This window comes from Pristiophorus japonicus, chromosome 3 (assembly GCF_044704955.1).
Source record: "Pristiophorus japonicus isolate sPriJap1 chromosome 3, sPriJap1.hap1, whole genome shotgun sequence".
In the NCBI taxonomy this organism is placed as follows: Eukaryota; Metazoa; Chordata; class Chondrichthyes; family Pristiophoridae; genus Pristiophorus; species Pristiophorus japonicus.
The window spans coordinates 108,102,431-108,124,930 of record NC_091979.1 but is presented as its reverse complement, the minus strand read 5'-3'; the positions used below and the strand labels follow the sequence as shown (position 1 = coordinate 108,124,930).

Below are 22,500 nucleotides of genomic sequence, written 5' to 3'. Positions count from 1 at the left end.
ACCGGAACCAATGTCCTAGGGGGAGTGTTTGCTAGTGCTGTTGGGGAGGAGTTAAACTAATATGGCAGGGGGATGGGAACCAATACAGGGAGACAGAGGGAAACAAAAATTGACAAAAACAAAAGACAGAAAAGAGATGAGTAAAAGTGGAGGGCAGAGAAACCAAAGGCAAAAAACAAAAAGGGCCACTGAATATAAAAGGGCTGCAGGAGAGGTCAAAACTAAAAATCATGGTTTAAAAACTAGGATGAAAACACTACCTAAATGCACGCAGCATTCGAAATAAAGTAAATGAGTTGACGGCACAAATCAATTTAAATGGGTATGATTTGGTGGCCATTACAGAAACATATTTGCAGGGTGGCCAAGACTGGGAATTAAACATACAGGGGTATCTGACGATTCAGAAAGATAGGCAAGAAGGGAAAGGAGGTGGGGTAGCTCTGTTAATAAATGATGATATCAGGGCAGTTGTGAGGGATGATATTGGCTCCAATGAACAAAATGTTGAATCATTGTGGGTGGAGATTAGAGATAGTAAGGGGAAAAAGTCACTGGTCGGCGTAGTTTATAGACCCCCAAATAATAACTTCACGGTGGGGCGGGCAATAATCAAGGGAATAATGGAGGCATGTGAAAAAGAAACGGCAGTAATCATGGGGGATTTTAACCTACATATCGATTGGTCAAATCAAATCGCACGGGGTAGCCTGGAGGAGGAATTCATAGAATGCATACGGGATTGTTTCTTAGAACAGTATGTAACAGAACCTACAAGGGAGCAAGCCATCTTAGATTTGGTCCTGTGTAATGAGACAGGAAAAATAAACAATCTCCTGGTAAAAGATCCTCTCAGAATGAGTGATCACAATATGGTTGAATTTGTAATACAGATTGAGGATGAGGAAGTTGTATCAGAAACGAGCGTACTATGCTTAAACAAAGGGGACTACAGTGGGATGAGGGAAGAGTTGGCTAAAGTAGACTGGAAACAAGGACTAAACGGTGGCACAATTGAGGAACAGTGGAGGACTTTTAAGGAGCTCTTTCATAGTGCGCAACAAAAATATATTCCAGTGAAAAAGAAGGGCGGCAAGAGAAGGGATAACCAGCCGTGGGTAACCAAGGAAATAAAGGAAAGTATCAAATCAAAGACCAATGCATATAAGGTGGCCAAGGTTAGTGGGAAACTAGACGATTGGGAAAATTTTAAGCAACAGCAAAGAATGACTAAAAAAGCAATAAAGGGAAGATAGATTACGAAGGTAAACTTGCGCAAAACATAAAAAGATAGTAAAAGCTTTTACAGATATATAAAACGGAAAGAGTGACTAAAGTAAATGTTAGTCCCTTAGAAGATGAAAAGGGGGATTTAATAATGGGAAATGTGGAAATGGCCGAGACCTTAAACAATTATTTTGCTTCCGTCTTCACAGTGGAAGACACAAAAACCATGCCAAAATTTGCAGGCCACAGGAATGTGGGAAGGGAGGACCTTGAGACAATCACTATCACTAGGGGGGTAGTGCTGGACAGGCTAATGGGACTGAAGGTAGACAAGTCCCCTGGTCCTGATGAAATGCATCCCAGGGTATTAAAAGAGATGGCGGAAGTTATAGCAGATGCATTCGTTATAATCTACCAAAATTCTCTGGACTCTGGGGAGGTACCAGCGGATTGGAAAGCAGTTAACGTAATGCCTCTGTTTGAAAAAGGGGGCAGGCAAAAGATAGGTAACTATAGGCCGGTTAGTTTAACATCTGTAGTGGGGAAAATGCTTGAAACTATCATTAAGGAAGAAATCGTGGGACATCTAGATAGGAATAGTGCAATCAAGCAGACGCAGCATGGATTCATGAAAGGGAAATCATGTTTAACTAACTTACTGGAATTCTTTGAGGATATAACGAGCATGGTGGATAGAGGTGTACCGATGGATGTGGTGTATTTAGATTTCCAAAAAGCATTCGATAAGGTGCCACACAAAAGGTTACTGCAGAAGATAAAGATACGCGGAGTCAGAGGAAATGTATTAGCATGGATAGAGAATTGGTTGGCGAACAGAAAGCAGAGAATCGGGATAAATGGGTCCTTTTCCGATTGGAAATCAGTGGTTAGTGGTGTGCCACAGGGATCAGTGCTGGGACCACAACTGTTTACAATATACATAGATGACCTAGAGGAGGGGACAGAGTGTAGTGCAACAAAATTTGCAGATGATACTAAGATTAGTGGGAAAGCGGGTTGTGTAGAGGACTCAGAGAGGCTGCAAGGAGATTTGGATAGGTTAAGCGAATGGGCTAAGGTTTGGCAGATGGAATACAATGTCGGAAAGTGTGAGCTCATCCACCTTGGGGGAAAAAAAAACAGTAAAAGGGAATATTATTTGAATGGGGAGAAATTACAACATGCTGTGGTGCAGAGGGATCTGGGGGTCCTTGTGCATGAAACTCTTTTGAGCCCAAAAGGTTAGTTTGCAGGTGCAGCAGGTAATCAGGAAGGCGAATGGAATGTTGGCCTTCATTGCAAGAGGGATGGAGTACAAAAGCAGGGAAGTCTTTCTGCAACTGTATAAGGTATTGGTAAGGCCGCACCTGGAGTACTGCATGCAGTTTTGGTCACTTTACTTAAGGAAGGATATACTAGCTTTGGAAGGGGTACAGAGACGATTCACTGGGCTGATTCCAGAAATGAGGGGGTTACCTTATGATGATAGATTGAGTAGACTGGGTCTTTACTCGTTGGAGTTCAGAAGGATGAGGGGTGATCTTATAGAAACATTTAAAATCATGAAAGGGATAGACAAGATAAAGGCAGAGAGGTTGTTTCCACTGGTAGGGAAAACTAGAACTAGGGGGCACAGCCTCAAAATACGGAGGCGCCAATTTAAAACCGAGTTGAGAAAGAATTTCTTCTCCCAGAGGGTTGTGAATCTGTGGAATTCTCTGCCCAAGGAAGCAGTTGAGGCTAGCTCATTGAATGTTTTCAAGTCAAAGAAAGATAGATTTTTAACCAATAAGGGAATTAAGGGTTACGGGGAGAGGGCGGGTAAGTGGAGCTGAGTCCACGACCAGATCAGCCATGATCTTATTGAATGGTGGAGCAGGCTCGAGGGGCTAGATGGCCTACTCCTGTTCCTAATTCTTATGTTCTTATGTTCTTATTTTGCAAGGTCCCCTTCCCCACCCGCCCGCCCGCCCCCCCCCCCAAATCTCTGGCTGCCTGCGCTGATTTCTTAAGTCACCACAAGGTTTTTCTGAACGTACAAGAGTGTCCACTTACGCTGGCCTAAGTTAGTTTGGAGTAACTTTTAGCTGGCTAAACTTGCTTAAATGGCCAAAACAGGCGTAAGTGGCTGGTAATGCCCCCTTTTGAAAAAAAACTAAAAAAAACCCGAACTAACTCACTTACACTGGCACAAATTAAATGGCCAGAATTGTAACTAAAAAGATACTCCAGAAAAATCAAGTTGCTCCAAAAAAAAAGGGAGCAACTCCTGGGGAAATTTGGGCCCCAATATACTTTATACAGCAATTAATTCAAAATATAAATGTCACATTTTACAATTAATTTCCAATTCAATTTATCTATTGAAAAACCATCCTCAGAATGTTCTCAAAATTACTGAACTTAAGTATTTCTACATATATTATTCATTGTTTCCAACCTGCTTAAAAAAAACAGATCAAATGTGTTTATTTGACTGATCACCAATCACTTCCATTTTTTTTTAAATCACCCTGTATCTAGCCTTGTATTAAAACAAAGTCACTCATAAGCACTGCAGTATTCATGCAGGCCAATTACTGCCCTATAAGCCTACTTTCAACCACCAAAGTGATGGAAGGAGTGAGGAAACAGTGCTATCAAGCAACACTTACTCAATGAGCCTGCTAACCGATGGATTCCACCAGGATCACTCAGCTTGGCCAGATTGGATATGTCCAGCTTTTTGTGGACAGGACGTACCTGGGCAATTTTCCACTTTGTCGGGTAGATGTCATGGTTATAACTGTACTGGAGAGGTGTGGCTAGTTCTGGAGCACAAGTCTTCAGCACAACAGGTCGGGACCCATAGCATTTGCTGTATCCAGTGCGCTAGCCGTTACCTGATATCATGTGGAGTGAGTCGAATTGGCTGAAGACTGGCATCTGAGATGGTAGGGACCTCATTACAGCCTTGGTCCAAATATGGACAAGAGCTGAATTGTACAGGTGAGGTGAGAGTGACAGCCCTCGACAACAAGGCAGCATTTGACCGCGTGTGGCACCAAGGAGCCCGAATAAAATTGAAATCAATGGGGTTCGGGGGAAAACTCCTCACTGGTTGGAGTCATATCTAGCACAAAGGAAGATGGTTGTGGTGGTCAGACGCCAATCATCTCAACTCAGGATATTGCTGTAGGAGTTCCTCATGGCAGTGTCTTAGGCCCAACTATCTTCGGTTGTTTCATCAATGACCTTCCATCCATCATAAGGTCAGAAGTGGGATGTTTGTTGCTGATTGCAGTGTTGAGTTCCATTTGCAATTCCTCAGATAATGAAGCATCTGTAACCACATGCAGCAAGACCTTGACATCATCCAGGCTTAAGTTGACAAGTAAGTGGCAAGTAAAATTCGTGCCACACACGTGCCAGGTAATGACCATCTCTAACAAGAGTCTAACCACCTCCCCTTGACATTCAATGGGAAGGCAAAGTCAGAAATCATGTGTGGTACTTCAGACTTACCCGAGGATAGTTTCCTTCAAGTCAAACCTTTCTAATTAGTGATGTTTACAGAATGAATGAGTCAAATTATGCTTTCATTCACCTCCTACACCACTCTAAATAAAGCATATGTTACACAAACAGGAAAACAAAACATACCCTCTTGAAATCACGGATCAGGTTCCAAGTGAGGAGACCAACTGATCTTGGAAGCCAAAAATGCAGGCCGAGATGGAGATTATCTGAAGGAAATTGATATTCTTAAAGCATATTATGCATTAAATATCTAATTCCACGTTAGAATAGCATACATTATTTGGAGAATTTTATTTCAGTTGCCCCCTCAGGAATCCATCCTGGGACATCTGAACTGATTTATTAATAATCCAATCAAGGTATTGTAACTGCAGTTTCTAAGATTACAGATAACAAATTGGATTGGAAACCAGAAGATGAAAGGGATGTCAAATCTGTGGCTGATTTAATCAAAGGACATCCATTCTTTCTCAATTGAGCTTCAAAACCTTTTGCCATTGATTTCTCTTCAATTAAATTAACAAGTTTGATGATTTTGTCACAAATGCATTGTGCAGATTCGAGGTCAGACAAGATGAAAAACATTTGGTCTCAATTTTAACCAGTATTCACCAAACCAGGTCTCATTCCTCCAAAAGGCAAGATTACATTTTACATAGCATTGCTCAGATTCCATATTATGTAAAATATTTTTTTTTTTTTTTTAAAAAAGATCCACTACCATCATCAAAAAGTCACCTAGCTCTGGAACCAGTTCCAATCAAGTATCTATGCGGAAACATAGAAACATAGAAAATAGGTGCAGGAGCAGGCCATTCAGCCCTTCTAGCCTGCACTGCCATTCATGGCTGAACATGAAACTTCAGTACCCCCTTCCTGCTTTCTCGCCATACCCCTTGATCCCCCGAGTAGTAAGGACTTCATTTAACTCCCTTTTGAATATATTTAGTGAATTGGCCCCAACCACTTTCTGTGGCAGAGAATTCCACAGGTTCACCACTCTCTGGGTGAAGAAGTCTCTTCTCATCTCGGTCCTAAATGGCTTACCCCTTATCCTTAGACTGTGACCCCTGGTTCTGGACTTCCCCAACATTGGGAACATTCTTCCAGCATCTAACCTGTCTAAACCCGTCAGGATTTTAAACGTTTCTATGAGGTCCCCTCTCATTCTTCTGAACTCCAGTGAATACAAGCCCAGTTGATCCAGTCTTTCTTGATAGGTCAGTCCCACCATCCCAGGAATCAGTCTGGTGTATCTTCGCTGCACTCCCTCAATAGCAAGAATGTCCTTCCTTAAGTTAGGAGACCAAAATTGTACACAATACTCCCAGTTGTGGCCTCACCAAGGCCCTGTACAACTGTAGCAACACCTCCCTGCCCCTGTACTCAAATCCCCTTGCTATGAAGGCCAACATGCCATTTGCTTTCTTAACCGCCTGCTGTACCTGCATGCCAACCTTCAATGACTGATGTACCATGACACCCAGGTCTCGTTGCACCTTCCCTTTTCCTAATCTGTCACCATTCAGAAAATAGTCTATCTCTCTGTTTTTACCACCAAAGTGGATAACCTCACATTTATCCACATTATATTTTATCTGCCATGCATTTGCCCACTCACCTAACCTATCCAAGTCACTCTGCAGCCTCATAGCATCCTCCTCGCAGCTCACACTGCCACCCAACTTAGTGTCATCCGCAAATTTGGAGATACTACATTTAATCCCCTCGTCCAAATCATTAATGTACAATGTAAACAGCTGGGGCCCCAGCACAGAACCCTGCGGCACCCCACTAGTCACTACCCGCCATTCTGAAAAGTACCCATTTACTCCTACTCTTTGCTTCCTGTCTGACAACCAGTTCTCAATCCACGTCAGCACACTACCCCCAATCCCATGTGCTTTAACTTTGCACATTAATCTCTTGTGTGGGACCTTGTCGAAAGCCTTCTGAAAGTCCAAATATACCACATCAATTGGTTCTCCTTTTTCCATTAACATTAACCTGTCTTCTCTCTTTCCAGGAACTTTTATTTCAGTTCCAGATTTTTGTTAGAAGTTAATGATTGTAATTGTGGAATTCTAAAAACTGGTTCAGGTTCCACAGGAGAAAGGTTTGGCTACGTTTTATTTCAATATCTGTATGCTATAAGCAACCAACATACAGAATGTAAAATTATCAATTTGGTGACCGAGTTATATGCACCAAAGTGATAAAATTGTGTCCACAATTCACAACTCAATGCAATCCCAATCTTACTCCATTTCAAAATTCGCATCCATGTTTTCAAATACCTCCATGGCCTCGCCCCTCCCTATCTCAGTAATCTCTGGCATCCCCCCCTCCCACTCGATGTCTGCACTCCTCTAATTCTGCCCTTGAGCATCCCAGATTATAAATTGCTCAACCATTGGTGGCTGTGCCTCTGTTGCCTAGGCCCCAAGCGCTGGAATTCCCTGCCTAAACCTCTCTGCCTCGCTTTCCTCCTTCAAGACACTCCTTAAAACCTACCTCTTTGACCAAGCTTTTGGTCACCTGCCCTGATTTCTCATGTGGCTCAGTGTCAAAACATTTTAATTTCATAATACTCCTGTGAAGTGTCGTGGGATGTTGCATTACGTTAAAGGCGCTATATAAAAATACAAGTTGTTGTTGTTTACAAGCATGTAGAGTAATTTATCATCCTCAAGCTATTTCAGAACTTGACAAAAATTACTACTAAGTGGTACTGATCAAGAGACATTTAATAAATGGAAATGGCACTGAATCGTCAACATAGTGTTAAAAACTATTATGCACTAAGGGATACTAGTTAAACTTTAGATGCAACTAGAAAAATGAGTGGTATCAGATATTAAAAAAATCAACTGAAAGTAAGTTAGTGGAATTAAAGTTAGTTTTCATTTGAAGATGATAAAAAAGACATGCAAGATAGCACCAGATATCTACGATGGATGTTGACAAAATCTTAGTAGATATGATGATAAGCTAAATAAACTAGCTTTGTTTTAATTAAGCTAACTACTTCACATTTAAGAGCTGTTTGACCAGTATAGAAATTTACGAACCAAAGCAGTGAATACGGATTTCCCTATTCAAAACAGAAATGGACAATTTATGATTCATTAAAATAATTTCAGTACTTAGAAGAAATATGTTGACAATCACACAAATGCAAGTTTATGGAATGATGATCAACAATTTATTTCTAGTAAGTTTGGATAAACTCTCCCTTATTCATATTTGGGTGCACAAAAGATGTAACATTATGCCTTTGGACAAAATTATATAAATCACCTGCTGCCACAGAGCAAGAATAAACAATTCTTATTAGCCTCTCCTCTTCACGTGCTTATAAGTATACAACAGGCATAGTTGTCCTGAATACATCCAATTCCTAGATGAACCAGCAGTAATGAAATCAAATGGCAGACATCCATACTCCCAAGTTTAGAAAAATTAAAACCACAAATTTTTATAAGACACTATGTTTCAGACTTGCTGTAATAAGTGAAATGAAAACAAGTTTTATCCTGTAATAGGAAGCAGTAATTACACGCATTTCATTCTCCACGCATTCTAAAGTGCAATAACTGCAAGTTGACCAGGTGAAAAAGCTTGGTTTGAGATGGACTGGCTTGAACATGCTAGTGAAGTGACCAACTGCTTCCACCAACAGACATCATACAACAGTACATAATACTAGAACATGAAATACAAATTGAATTTCTGTCTAACCTCCACTACCCTTGAAGTTATTATAGCATACTTTAAAAAAATATCTGTTAATTCAAATTATAGTAGCAGTGAACTTCTACCATGCTCTATTTTCATTATTTCAAATTATTGGATAATTCAAATTTTTAGTGTCAAAGTGAAAACTTTGAATTATCAGTACAATGGAATCCACACGCAATACAGTACTAATGTACATTTTTGTTCAATACAAAGAACATCTGAACAATCTTGTCTCCTTCCCCACCCGAGAAAGGCGCCCCTCATCCAGAAAGAAAAAAATTTTCCAGCATCAGATATCAAAATTAATGGTAACATTAGGTATGGATTCATAATTTTAAATTACACAGGCTTCAGAGCAGCAGGCAAGGCTAATAAGTATACAACAGGCATAGTTGTTCTGAATACACTCAATTCCTAGATGAAACCAGGAGCAATGATATTACATGGCTGAAAAGGAAAACAATTAAAAGGATATTTCTACAAAAGTGAACTGTACAACAGTCGGTAGTCATGCAAATAAGGAAAAGGGATTATCCCACAATACATCCTTTAGGAAAATCCTAAAATAGAGTTGAGCAATATTGTTATTACTACATTACATACTTCACAAACTACTTCAATGTACCAGAATCTTAAAAATTGCACTTGCATAAATTTGCCAGTGTAAAACCTTTGGCTCAACAATGATACTAAACTTACATAAGAAATAGGAGCAGGAGTAAGCCATTTGGCCCCTCGAGCCTACTCCACCATTCAATAAGATTATGGTTGATCTATCTCAACTCCTTTCCTGCACTATCCCCACACCCCTTGATTCCCTTAACATCCAAAAATCTATCGATCTGTCTTGAATATACTCAAAGACTCATCCTCCACGACTCATCCTCCACAGCCTTCTGGAGTAAAGAATTCCAAAGATTCACCACCATCTGAAGAAATTTCTCCTCATCTCAGTCCTAAATGGCCAACCCCTTATTCTGAGACGGTGACCCCTGGTTCAAGACACCCCAACCAGAGGACACATCCTCCCTGCATCAGATCAGATATGATCTTATTGAATGGCGGAGCAGGCTCGAGGGGTCAAATGGCTTACTTCTGCTCCTATTTATGTTCCCGGCCAAGCCTTGTAAGAATTTTGTATGTTTTAATGAGATCACCTCTCGTTCTGCTAAACTCTGGAGAATATAGGCCGAGTCTACTTACTCTCTCATCCACTGCCCAGGAATCAGTCTGGTGAACCTTCGTTGCACTCTCTCTATGGCAAATAAATCCTTTCTTGGGTAAGGAGACCAAATCTTACATAATACTCCTGGTGTAGTCTCACCAGCACCCTATATAATTGCAGCAAGACATCTTTACTCTTATACTCAAATCCTCATGTAATAAAGGCCAACATACCATTTGCTTTCTTAATTGCTTGCTGTTAATTTTCAGTGATTCATGTACAAGGACACCCAGGTCCCTCTGAACACCAACTCTTCCCAATCTCTCACCATTTAAAAAATACTCTGCTTTTCTATTTTTCCTACCAAGGTGGATAACTTCACATTTCTCCACATTATATTCTATTTGCATGTTCTTACCCACTCACTTAGCCTGTCTATATCCCCTTGAAGCCTCTTTGCATCCTCCTCACAACTTACATTCCCACCAAGCTTTGTATCATCAGCAAACTTGGATATACAGGTGCAGAGTCGAGAATTCAGAGATCCGGAATCCAGACCGATCGGTGGCAGGGTCATCCAGAATCCGTAAAATGTTCCGGAATCCGACCAGACGATCCTGCCCTTACCTCAGGACTTCGCCGCCACTGCCCTTACCTCAGGGCCTCGCACCTCCTCAGCGGGGCCCTGCCGCCCCACGACGACGACGACCTCCTCGGCGGGGTCCTGCCGCCCCACGACGACGACGACCTCCTTGGTGGGGCCCTGCCGCCCCATGATGACGACCTCCGCGGCGGGGCCCGCCCGCCGACGACGACGACCTCCTCAGCGGGATCCGCCCACCCCACGACGACAACCACCTTGGCGAAGCCCACCCACCCAACAATGACCACCTGCTCGGCGAGGTTGGACGATCCAAACAGCTCTTCAGCGGGAATCCCGCCCCATCCCTTTCTGACGCTCCGAAATCCGGAAATACCTGAACTGGGCTCAGGTGTTTCAGAATTCGTGTCGTCAGAAAACAAATCGAAAAGTCCAGAATCTGGAACGGCCTCGGTCCGGAGGGTTCCGGATTTTAGGTGCTGCACTTGTATTACGTTTGGTCCCCTCATCCAAATCAATGATATAGATTGTGACTAGCTGAGGCCCAAGCACTGATCCTTGTGGTATCCCATTAGTTACAGTCTGTCAACCCAAAAATGACCCATTTATTCCTACTTAAGCATGAATTGGATATTATGGCCCAAACGGACTGCAGTAAAGTGCAGCAAGATATTCCTCCCCAGGGAGTCTCAGTCCACTTTGTTTCAATGTCAGGACAGGCTATACTCCAGATCCCATCTACACTAACTGCACTAGTGCAAAGTAAAACCATTCTGCACCAGCACCGCAACTGTAGTGCAAATGCACCCTAAAATAGTTCAATGTCTTCAGTGGGTCACATTTTTAGAACTACAAAAGATGAGCCTACAACAGAACACAAGATGGATTTCATCCAAAGGATGGAACATTAATCAAACCTCTGTTTAAATAGATTACTACAATACATATTTTACTTTTTAAGTTTAATGGATGTAATCGTCATAAAAGTTTCTGCAAACCAATAAAAGCAGTTTATCAGCACATAATGCACTGTAAAATTGACAAAACACATCAGATCACCTGCATGCAATGTCATTATGAAGAAATGAAATGTGCCTCTTTTCCCAAGACAATGCCCCTTTAATCTTAGATTTGCTTCCTTATAAAGTATTTACATGCAGTTTTTAAAATTGCCTTATAGCAAACAAAAAATCTAAAGTGATTTACTATGCAACAAATCAGTTGTGTTCATACTCCATTTCCATATGAAGGGACATTCCATTATGTGATCTGATTTAATTTCAATTTAAACTGATCATAGATGGGAGCTGTTTTCTCCTAAACTTTTCTGATTTTTTTCTTCTGATCATAAAATTGCTTTTTTCCAAGAAAAAGTAAGTTCAAAGCTTTTAACAATTATTAGAATTCAGCCAATAAAACAAGACTTCAGATTACCCAAACCTTTGTAGAATTAATCACAAGTACTATTCAATACACTGTAGGTGCAGGCAACCTTCAATTTGGAATGTTAATGGCAACTCGTTACATTACAAGCATTCATTTCTTGTAATGAATATTAAAATTGCAAGCAAGAAAATGAGCACACACACAATGTAGAGACTACCAGTTGATTAATAGTGAATCTCAAGCGTTTACATGCTGGGATTCTGTATTTGAAACGTCCATCGAATTATGTTAACATATATAAAACTATATTACTATTGTTGGATTGTTCATGGATAATAAGTGGGCTCTGTTCATAAAATGAACTGGCAAACAAACCGAGGATGAGAAAAAGTAATTTTCACCACAACATTGCACTGTGATCCATTCTGACATGGTTCCTGTTTTTGGTAAAGCTTTTTTCAATTCTTCTCACTTTTTTCATAGGGCATTTTCAGCCAAAATATTTTCATGCAGTATTAAAGTACATGAAATAATTTCAGTGAAGATAAATTGCATGCTTTGCTATTTCAACGACACAATTGCCATTTGTGGTTCAATCGGCATTTGTGGTTCAATCGTAACAGAAAAGGAACAATTATTTTCCCAGATTCATAATACTATGTCCACTTTTGCCAAGTAATTGTTTCTTTCCAAAGTGATTAAATATTAATATTCCAAACATGATAATATCTCGCACAATATGCTGCGTAGATGCACATAATTGATGTGAAACAGCTTAAACCCAATATTAAGTCGACAAGTAAAAAGTTCCAACAGCACTAGGAGTGCAGAATACACTGAAAATTGTTTTTTTTCTAGATTTATAGTGCAGTTGTGTAATACAATTTTACAAAAATATAAATACAAAAAATCTGGCCACTCAGCATTTGATATTACAAGTAGTATATGACTTATAATGCAATATTTGTAAATGTAATGCATTAAGTAATTAATTTAAGAATCAATGTATTTTCTAATTAGCAGTTAAAAATTACATATTGGGACTGCACCTGTGGCTATTTTCCAAATTCTAAATTCTTCTTTCCCTTCAATAAAACTATAATCTTATGCTTACCCAAAATTACTGCAAAGAGAGGTGTTTTACCAAGAAACGTAACTAGTGTTTGATCAAGCTGCTAAGTACTTCAATAGGTTAATTGGTGGGTCCATTTACAGTAGAGAAGATCTGAAAATGCGATGGGATTTAAGTTTTAATAAAATTTGGAGGCCATTAGGTTTAGAAACCTCCTTCTTCAGATCGGGGGAAGGATGGCTGCAGTTGCCAAAAAGGCAGTCTCCCTTTGATCTGACAATCCAAAATCTCCCCACGCTATGCTGCGTTGTGCTTTCCATACTGTTTGATACCTTCCACTTACTGTAAAAAAAAATCTCATCAGTGACTGGCATAGCCAAAAATGGCAATGGAGTTCAGCCCGTTGGTTACGTTTTCAGAAATAATTTACTTAACCTCTCAGTATCACGTTGCAAATCAGTATGTCAACCGCCAAAACTCGCACTGAAATAAGATCATGGACTCCCCAAGTCAAGCCCTGACCCTCTTCATCATCTCTCGCTAAGGGGAGGGCACAACACAATGGAGTAAACATAACATGTTACATCTCCAATAAAAATCTCAGGTCCACTTTTTGATCACTTCATAACCAAAGGTTTTTGGGGCCGTGGATTTTTCCTTTAAAAATATTCTGAAGCGGTACCAGGCCCTAATTAAGTGTGCATAACATTGCGCCTGAGGGTTTCTAGCGTGTGCACCACACTATCAACCATTAGACACCTAATGTACCTACCAGCCACCGCCTCGGAGTAACCCGCCTGGGACCAGCAGCACTTCTGTGCCACCGCTTCGCAGATGGAGAACAAAAAAAACATTTCGAAAGACAATTAAAACAGCAGAGAGTTCAAGCCGCGCGAGTGAGTGGAGTAAATTACCTTCTTTAGCCTTTACAGGTGCCGTGTTATTCTGCAAAGCTCCCGGCGTTGGGGACGTGGAGAACTGGGACCAAGATGGCGTCCCCTCCAAACTTCCACCACTTCCACTGTTACTTTGGACACTCATCAAGCTACTTTGAGACAAAAAAAACACACACACAAGTGTCAGCACCGACACAACGCCCCCCCCCCCTCCCCTAAAAAAAACCCTCCGAGCAGCAGACTCAGGCGAACCCCCCCAACACACACACACACACACACACACCAGACATCGGGCAACAAAGTCTGTTTAAATTTTTAAAAATAAGACCAGACCCGCTGGTTTTTACACGCACGCACACGCTCACACATTTGTATATAAATCTATATATTTTTTCGTAACAAATGTTCACACACCTCTGCAGTGCGTCTTCAAGTCGCCCCGTCACCTTCGCATCAGTTAAGCGTCACGCATCGTTTGTGCAAATACTATCGCGAGGTTCGTGCACCTCAGCTGAGAAAATGGCAATAAAGGGGAAAAGCCACAATAACAATAAATAATATTGAAAAGAGCAGCGGTTCGGTTCGATTCGATTCGATTCGGCTCGGCTCGGCCCGGCCCTCGGCGAACAGCTGCCCCCGGCCTTCGGTCACTGACTCCGCCGAGCTTGACTTTAAACTTTCCCAGTAAAAGACAAAAAAACCCTTTTGGGCAAGAGACAAATTTCTAACCTCCTGCTATTTGGGGAAACTTCTCTTTCATTGTCTCGCTAAACGTTAGTAACTCCGAGGGCGCCGTTGGCTTTAAAAGGGAAACGGGTTTAAATTAAAGGGGCTCCGGCTTTTACTCGGAAAAGTATTTTGCGACAATGTCGTGCGAAATTCCTTTATATATTATAAGGAAAAATGAAACTAAAGTAACTGAGCGGCCCGCCCACAATTGAACGTCATTCTTATGTGACGTATACGTGGGCAAATACAGGGAATGAGCAGGATGTTGAGGTGCACAATCTATTGAAAATGAATCTTCAGTACATTTTGTTGTAATAAAGTGGCAGTTTATCATCATCCAATTTTTACTTCCAGTAATATACCTTCCTTTCCATTTTCAAAGACAAACTACCTCATGCATGGTGACTTAAAGATTTCAAAAGCTGTGAAACTTGTTCATTGCAAGATTATTGTATGTTACATTATTATTTCAAACTTTACTTAGTATTTGAGAGTATTCAGCTTTATTTAACTTGTCTGCATACTCTGTATTCAAATAGACAATGCTCATTTTCAGGAAGAACAGCCATGTATAATTTTCATCATGATCATACCACATGCAGCTAAAAGGATATTTTCACTATGCAGTTGCATGTTTCAGCATTATTTCCAACATTCGAAGCACAGAAGGTTATACTGATAGAGTTAGATGAAGTAGGGTGGGAAGCAGGGTGGGTGAATGCTCGTGTGGAGCATAAACATCGGCATAGACCAGTTGGGCCAAATGGCCTGTTCATGTACTGTAAATTCTATGTAATTCTATTTTTACAAAATACTTAATGGTTTTCAGTCCTAGACCTGTAATCCTCATAGTCAAGCTATATTTATCTTCCTTGAGGTTTAGAATGGTAACCTTCTGCAGTAAGTGTCTGCAACTCGAGGAACTTCGGCTCAGAGTTGTTGAGTTGGAGTACAAGCTGCAGACATTGCGATGGATCAGGGAGGGGGAGAGTTAACTGGACACTTTCATCCAGGAGGCAGTCACACCCCTTAGGTTAGGTCATGGTACAGGTCTGGTTAGTGGTCAGGGACAAGTGGGTGTAACTGCAACTCAGGAAGGTAAGGGGACTCCAGGTGCAGTCCTGGAGGAGCCTCGGCCTTAGCCCTTATCTAACAGGTATGAGGTTTTTGCTCCTGTGTGGATGAGGGAAAAGCCTACAGGATGGATGAGCAAGCTGACCATGGCACCATGGTACAGAAGGCCATTCAAGTGGGGGGAGTGTAAGAGAATGTAGTTGTGGTAGGAGACAGTATAGTCAGAGGGATAGATACAGTTCTCTGCAGCTGCAACCCGGTATTCCGACGGTTGTGTTGCCTGCCTGGTGCCAGGGTTAAAGACATCTCCTCGCGGCTGGAGAAGAAGTTGGAGTGAAAAGGGGATGATCCAGTTGTCGTGGTCCACGTAGGAACCAATGGCATTGGTAGAACTAGGAATGAGGTTTTGCTGAAAGAGTTTGAGGAGTTGGGGTCCAAATTAAAAAGCAGAACCTCAAAGGTAATAATATCTGGATTGTTACTTGAGCCATGCGCCTAACAGATTAGAAAGGTAAATGCATGGCTCAAAGAGTGGTGTGGTAGGTAGGGGTTTTGCTTCATGGGGCACTGACACCAATACTAGGGAAAGAGGGAGCTGTTCCTTTCGGACGGGCTCCACTTGTACCGGGGTAGAACCAGTGTCCTGGTGCATCAAATAACTAGGGCAGTAGATAGGGCTTTAAACTAATGAAGGCGCGGTGGGGGGAGGGAGAGGGGGCAGGGGGAGGATTCAGGAAAGAGTAAATTTAAAAGCAGCAAGAGAAATGTCAAGGCTCTAGAGCAGAGCAGAGTTTTGGGTAAAAATAAGCAAAGTGGGTCAGGAAGGGACTGAGAGAGTAACAAAGGTAATACGGCATCACTGAGATCAAGCAAAAATAGAAAAAAATCAAAGCTAAAGGCACTATATCTGAATGCACAAAACATTTGCAACAAAATAGATGAATTAATAGCGAAGATAGAAATTAATAGGTTTGATCTAATAGCCATTACGGAGACATGGTTGCAAAATGACCATGTGTAAGGGGTAGGGTATTGTAAGGGGATAAAGATGTCACCAAAGTGGAAGTAGACAGACAGATAGTCACTAAAGTGGATACTGAAGGTAGTGAATTGATCTAACACATAAAATGGTCCAGATTATAGGGTATATAAGTATTAGGAGGTTGTGAGAAATCGCGAGTTCCTCCACCTCACGACAGGGATTGTAATATATCGCCTATTGACAGATTGTATGTGAAACTCGCTTATGTATGTAAAGCAGCAAAGCTTGATGGTAAATGAACCATCAATTGTATTAACCTTTAGTACAGACTGATAGAAAATGGAAACTTACATATTCAGTACAGAACACTTTCTATCGACAGTAGAGAGTCAGTAGTCTAGAAACATAGATTATAGCAGCAGTAGCATCCATGAGAACGAGAAAGTTTTGACCGGAGTTCTCTTGGGAAAGGGATAAAAAATCAGGTGTTTTGGAACAAGATAGCAAACCCTGGGAAACAAGGTTAATCAACATGTCATGAGGAACTGAGGCAAAGTTGACACCACTGAACAACACATTCCAGAAGGGTGACATGTGATGGGAGATGGACAGGTTGGAAAATCACTCAGCAGCCAGTCTGATAAGGGTCTACGAATCAATGAAGCGCCACTGATAAGCTGCAGGCCAATAGAGGTTTTGTAGGAGGGTCGCATACCTCAAAAATCTGTATAAATGTGCTTGTAGAAACCCTTGTATTTCGAAGGTTCATTCATGAACTCTTCCCCTGCATGCTTGACTAAAGACCGGTTGAACCGAGTTTTTGTCTGAGTGATTCCGTGGTTGCATTAATGGGCGGTTGTCAATTCCTTATATCAGGAAGTCCACCTTGAAGAAGAGAAGTCTTCTCTTTACCCCAACACCATGGTTGGGAGCTAAATATTCCAGGATACTTAACGTTTAGAAGAGATAGGCAAAATGGAAAAGGAGGAGGGGAGCCCTGATAATAAAGGATGGGATAAAGACAGTAGAGAGAATGGATGTTAGCTCCAAAAATCACGAAGTAGAATCAGTTTGGGTGGAGCTAAGAAACAGCAAGAGGCAGAAAATATTGGTCGGCATTGTTTATAGGCCCCAAACAGTAGTTGTAATGTAGGGCACAGTATAAATCAGGAAATTAGAGGTGCCTGTAACAAAGGTAATGCAGTAATCATGGGGGTATTTTATCTTCATATAGACTGGGCAAACCAAATATGCAGTAATAGTGTAGAGGACAAATTCATGGAATGTATACAAGATGGTTTGCTAGATCAGTATGTTGAGGAACCAACTAGGGAACAGGCTATTTTAGATCTAGTATTGTGCAATGAGAAAGGGTTAACTAATAACCTTGTAGTAAAGGGGCCTTTAGGGAAGAGTGACCATAATATGATAGAATTTTATATTGAGTTTGAAAGTGATTTAGTTAAATCCAAAACTAGGGTCTTAAATCTAAACAAAGCAAACTACGTAGGTATGAGGGGCAAGTTGGCTAAGGTAGATTGGGAAACTACATTAAAAGGTATGATGGTAGACAAGCAATGGCTAACATTTAAAGAATTAATACATAATTTACAACAAACACACATTCCTTTAAGGCACAAAAACCCCACAGGAAAAGTGGTCCAACGTGGCTAAGAAGAGAAGTTAAAGATAGTGTTAGATCAAAGGAAGAGGCTTATAATTTTGCCAAAAAGAGCAGTAAGCCTGAGGATTGGGAGGATTTTAGAATTCAACAAAGAGTAAACTAGCGAAAGACATAAAAACAGACAATAAAAGTTTCTATAGGTATGTAAAAAGAAAAAGATTAGCAAAAGTAATTGTGGGTCCCTTACAGGCTGAGATGGGGGAAATTAAAATGGACAATAAGGAAATGGCAGAGAAATTAAACAAATACTATAGTGTCTGTCTTCATGGAAGAAGACACAAAAAACCTCCCGGAAATAGTGGAGAATGAAAGAAATTAGTATTAGTAAAAAAATAGTACTGGAGAAATTAATGGGACTGAAAACCGATAAATCCCCTGGACCTCATGGTCTACATCCTCAGGTTTTGAAAGAGGTGGCTATAGAGATAGTGGATGCATTGGTTATCATCTTCCAAAATTCCATAGATTCTAGAACGATTCCTGCAGATTGGAAGGTAGCTAATGTAACCCCACTATTTAAGAAAGGAGGGAGAGAGCACATGAGGAACTACAGACCAGTTAGCCTGACATCAGTCGTAGGGAAAATGCTAGAATCTATTAATAAGGACGTGGTAACAGGGCACTTAGAAAATAATAATAGGACTGACAGAGTCAACACAGCTTTATGAAAGGGAAATTATGTTTGAGAAATCTGTTACAGTTTTTTGAGGTTGTAACTAGTAGAATAAATAAGGGGGAACCAGTGGATGTGGCGTATTTGGATTTTCAGAAGGCATTCGATAAGGTGTCATTCAAGAGATTATTAAACAAAATTAGGGCTCATGGGATTGGGGGTAATATATTAACATGGATTGAGGATTGATTAACGGACAGAAAACAGAGAGTAGGAATAAATGGGGAATTTTCAGGTTGGCAGGCTGTAACTAGTGTGGTGCCACAAGGATCAGTGCTTGGGCTCCATCTATTCACTATATCAATAATTTGGATGCGGGGACCAAAGGTAATATTTCCAAGTTTGCCGATGATACAAAGGTAGAAGGGAATGTAAGTTGTGAGGAGGATGCAAAGAGGCTTCAAGGGGATAAAGACAGGTTAAGTGAGTGGGCAAGAGCATGGCAAATGGAATATAATGTGGAGAAACGTGAAGTTATCCATTTTGGTAGGAAAAATAGAAAAGCAGAATATTTTTTAAATGGTGAGAGATTGGTAAATGTTGGTGTTCAGAGGGACCTGGGTGTCCTTATACACGAATCACTGAAAGTTAACATGCAGGTACAGCAATCAATTAAGAAAGCAAATGGTATGTTGGCCATTATTACAAGAGGATTTGAGTATAAGAGTACAAGAGGATTTGAATATGAGCACTTATTGCAATTCTGAAAGAATGGAAGAGCAATAGTGGTAGGGGGTAGGGGATACGATAGTCAGGGGAGCAGACAGGCCGCAGACATGACTCCAGGATAGTATGTTGCCTCCCTGGTGCCAGGGTCAAGGATGTCACCGAGCGCTGCAAGACATTCTGCGGGGAGAGGGTGAACAGCCAGAGGTCATCGTCCATATTGATACCAATAACATAAGTAGAAAGAGGGATGCGGTCCTGCAGGCAGAGTTTAGGGAGCTAGGAGAGAAATTAAAAAACAGGACCTCAAAGGTAGTAATCTCCAGGTTACTGCTGGTGCCACTTGCCAATGAGTACAGAAATAAGAGGATAGAGAAATGAAAGCCTGGCTGGAGAGATGGTGCAGGCGGGAGGCCTTTAGATTCTTAAGGCATTGGGACCGTTTCTGGGAGAGGTGGGGCCTGTACAAGCCGGACGGATTGCACCTCAACAGAGCCAGGACCAGTATCCTCGTGGGAGGGTTTGCTAGTGCTGTTGGGGAGGGTTTAAACTAGCTTGGCAGGGGGATGGGAACCAGAGAATAGATTCAGTGGGAAATTGCTGCAAAGTGCAAAAACTATAGAGCTGGAAGAGTGGGGGATTTCAACTACCTTAATGTTACCTGGGGGAAAAAAAGTAATGTGAATGGTACAGAGGATGCGGAATTCCTAAAATCCATTCAGGAGAACTTCTTTAGCCTGTAGGTAACAAGCCCAACAAGACAGGGGGCGGTTCTGGACTTGGTTTTGGGGAATGAAAAGGGGCAGGTGGAAGGGGTATCAGTGGGAGAGAATTTTGGTGCTAGTGATCATAATTTAGTAAGATTTAGGGTAGTTATGGAAAAGGACAAAGGTGGACCAGGAAAAAAATTTCTCAATTGGGGTAAAGCCAATTTTGCTGAGCTGAGATAGGATTTGGCCAAAGTGGACTGGAAACGGCTACTTGATGGTAAATCAGTGTGGAACACTGAGAGGCATTCAAGAAGGAGATCCTGAGGGTACAGAGCAAGTATGTTCCCTTTAAAAAAAAAGGGTGGGGCTAACAAATCAAGTGCCCCCTGGATGTCAAGGGGCATATAGGGTAAGATAAAGAAAAAAAGGGAAGCTTATGACAGATACTGAGAACTCAATACTGCAGAAACTCTAGAGGAGTATAAAAAGTGCAGAGATGCATTTAAAAAAAAATCAAGAAAGCAAAGAGAGAGCATAAAAGAATGTTGCCAATTAAATCAGGGAAAACCCAAAGATGTTTTATAAATACATTAAGAGCAAGAGGATAACTAGAGAAAGAGCGGAGCCTATTAACGAACATAAAGGAACTCTGTGTATGGAGGCAGGAGATGTGGGTATGATTCTTAATGAATACTTTGCATCTGTTTTCACAAAAGAGAGGGGCGATGCAGATTTTGCAATGAGGGAGGAGGAGTGTGAAATATTAGACGAGATAAACATAGTGAGAGAGGAAGTATTAAGGGACTTAGCAGCTTTGTGAGTAGATAAATCCCCAGGCCCGGATGAAATGTATCCCAGGCTGTTAAGAGAAGCAAAAGAGGAAATAGCAGAGGCTCTGACCATTTTTTTCCAGTCCTCTCAAGCTACAATTGTATTGCCAGAGGATTGGAGGACTGCTAATGTTGTACCTTTCTTTAAAATGGAAGAAAGGGATAGACCGAGTAATTACAGGCCAGTCAGCCTAATCTCAGTGGTAGGAAAATTATTGGAAAAAATCCTGAGCAACAGGTTAAATCTTCATTTGGAAAGACATGGATTAATCAAGGACAGTCAACATGGATTTGATAAGGAAAGGTCATGTCTGACTTACTTGATTGAATTTTTTGAAGAAGTAACTAGGAGGGTCAATGAGGGCAGTGCATATGATGTAGTGTATTTGGATTTTAGCAAAGCTTTTGATAAGATCCCACATGGCAGACTGGTCATGAAAGTAAAAGCCCATGGGCTCCAGGGCAAAGTGGCAAGTTGGATCCAAAATTGGCTCAGAGGCAGGAAGCAAAGGGTAATGGTTGATGGGTGTTTTTGTGACTGGAAGGCTATATCCAGTGGGGTTCTGCAGGGCTCAGTGCTGGGTCCTTTGCTTTTTGTGGTATATATCAATGACTTGGACTTGAATATTGGGGATATGATTAAGAAGTTGCAGATGACACTAAAATTGGCTGTGCGGTTGATAATGAAGAAGAAAGCTGCGGACGGCAGGCTGATATCAATGTACTGGTCAGGTGGGCAGAACAGTGGCAAATGGAATTCAATCTGGGTAAGTGTAAGGTAATGCATTTGGGGAGGTCTAACAAGGCAAGGGAATACACATTAAATGGTACGACACTGAAAAGTGAAGAGGAACAAAGGTCCACAGATCTCTGAAGGTAGCAGGCCATGTAGATAAGGTGGTTAAGAAGGCATATGGAATACTTGCCTTTATTAGTCGAGGCATGGGATACAAGAGCAAGGACGTTATGCTTGAACTGTATAAAACACTAATTAGGCTGCAGCTAGAGTACTGTGTGCAGTTCTGATCACATGAAAGATGTGATTGCACTGGAAAGGGTTCAGAGGAGATTTACAAGAATAGTGCCAGGACTGGAGAATTTTGGCTATGAGGAAAGATTGGAGATGCTGGGTCTGTTTTCTTTGGAACAGAGGAGGCTGAGGGGAAACCTGATTGAGGTGTATAAAATTATGAGGGGCCTGGATAGAGTGGATAGGAAGGACCTGTTTCCCTTGGCAGAGGGGTCAACAACCAAGGGGCATAGATTTAAAGTAATTGGGAGGAGGTATAGAGGAGATATATGGGGAAATGTCTTTACCCAGAGAGTGGTGGGGGTCTGGAACTCACTGCCTGAAAGGATGGTAGAGGCAGAAAGCTTCACCATATTTAAAAAAATATTTGGATGTGCACTTAAAGTGCCGTAACCTACAGGGCCAAGGACCAAGAGTCGGAACGTGGGATTAGACTGGATAGCTCCAGGTCGGCCGATGCGGAGACGATGGGCTGAAATGGCCTCTTTCCATGCTGTAAATTTCTATGATTCTAT

The 22,500-nt window shown here is 41.4% G+C and overlaps 1 protein-coding gene across 8 annotated transcripts in view; it reads right to left on the bottom strand.

The window, feature by feature from the left end:
• Positions 1 to 14,470, bottom strand: part of tlk1a (tousled-like kinase 1a) — a 319,969-nt gene extending 305,499 nt beyond the window's left edge. For 6 of the 8 annotated variants that reach the window (XM_070875656.1, XM_070875658.1, XM_070875660.1 and 3 more), the window contains exons 1-2: positions 14,022 to 14,470; positions 13,626 to 13,759 (exon numbers count right to left, since the gene is read on the bottom strand). In XM_070875656.1, coding sequence (XP_070731757.1) covers positions 13,626 to 13,752 — 127 coding nt within the window. In that variant the 5' untranslated portion in view covers positions 13,753 to 13,759; positions 14,022 to 14,470. Of the gene's footprint in view, positions 1 to 13,625; positions 13,760 to 14,021 lie in introns of those variants that run through there. The other 2 variants (XM_070875657.1, XM_070875664.1) reach the window with 2 other exon arrangements.
• Between the last annotated feature and the right edge of the window lie 8,030 nt (positions 14,471 to 22,500).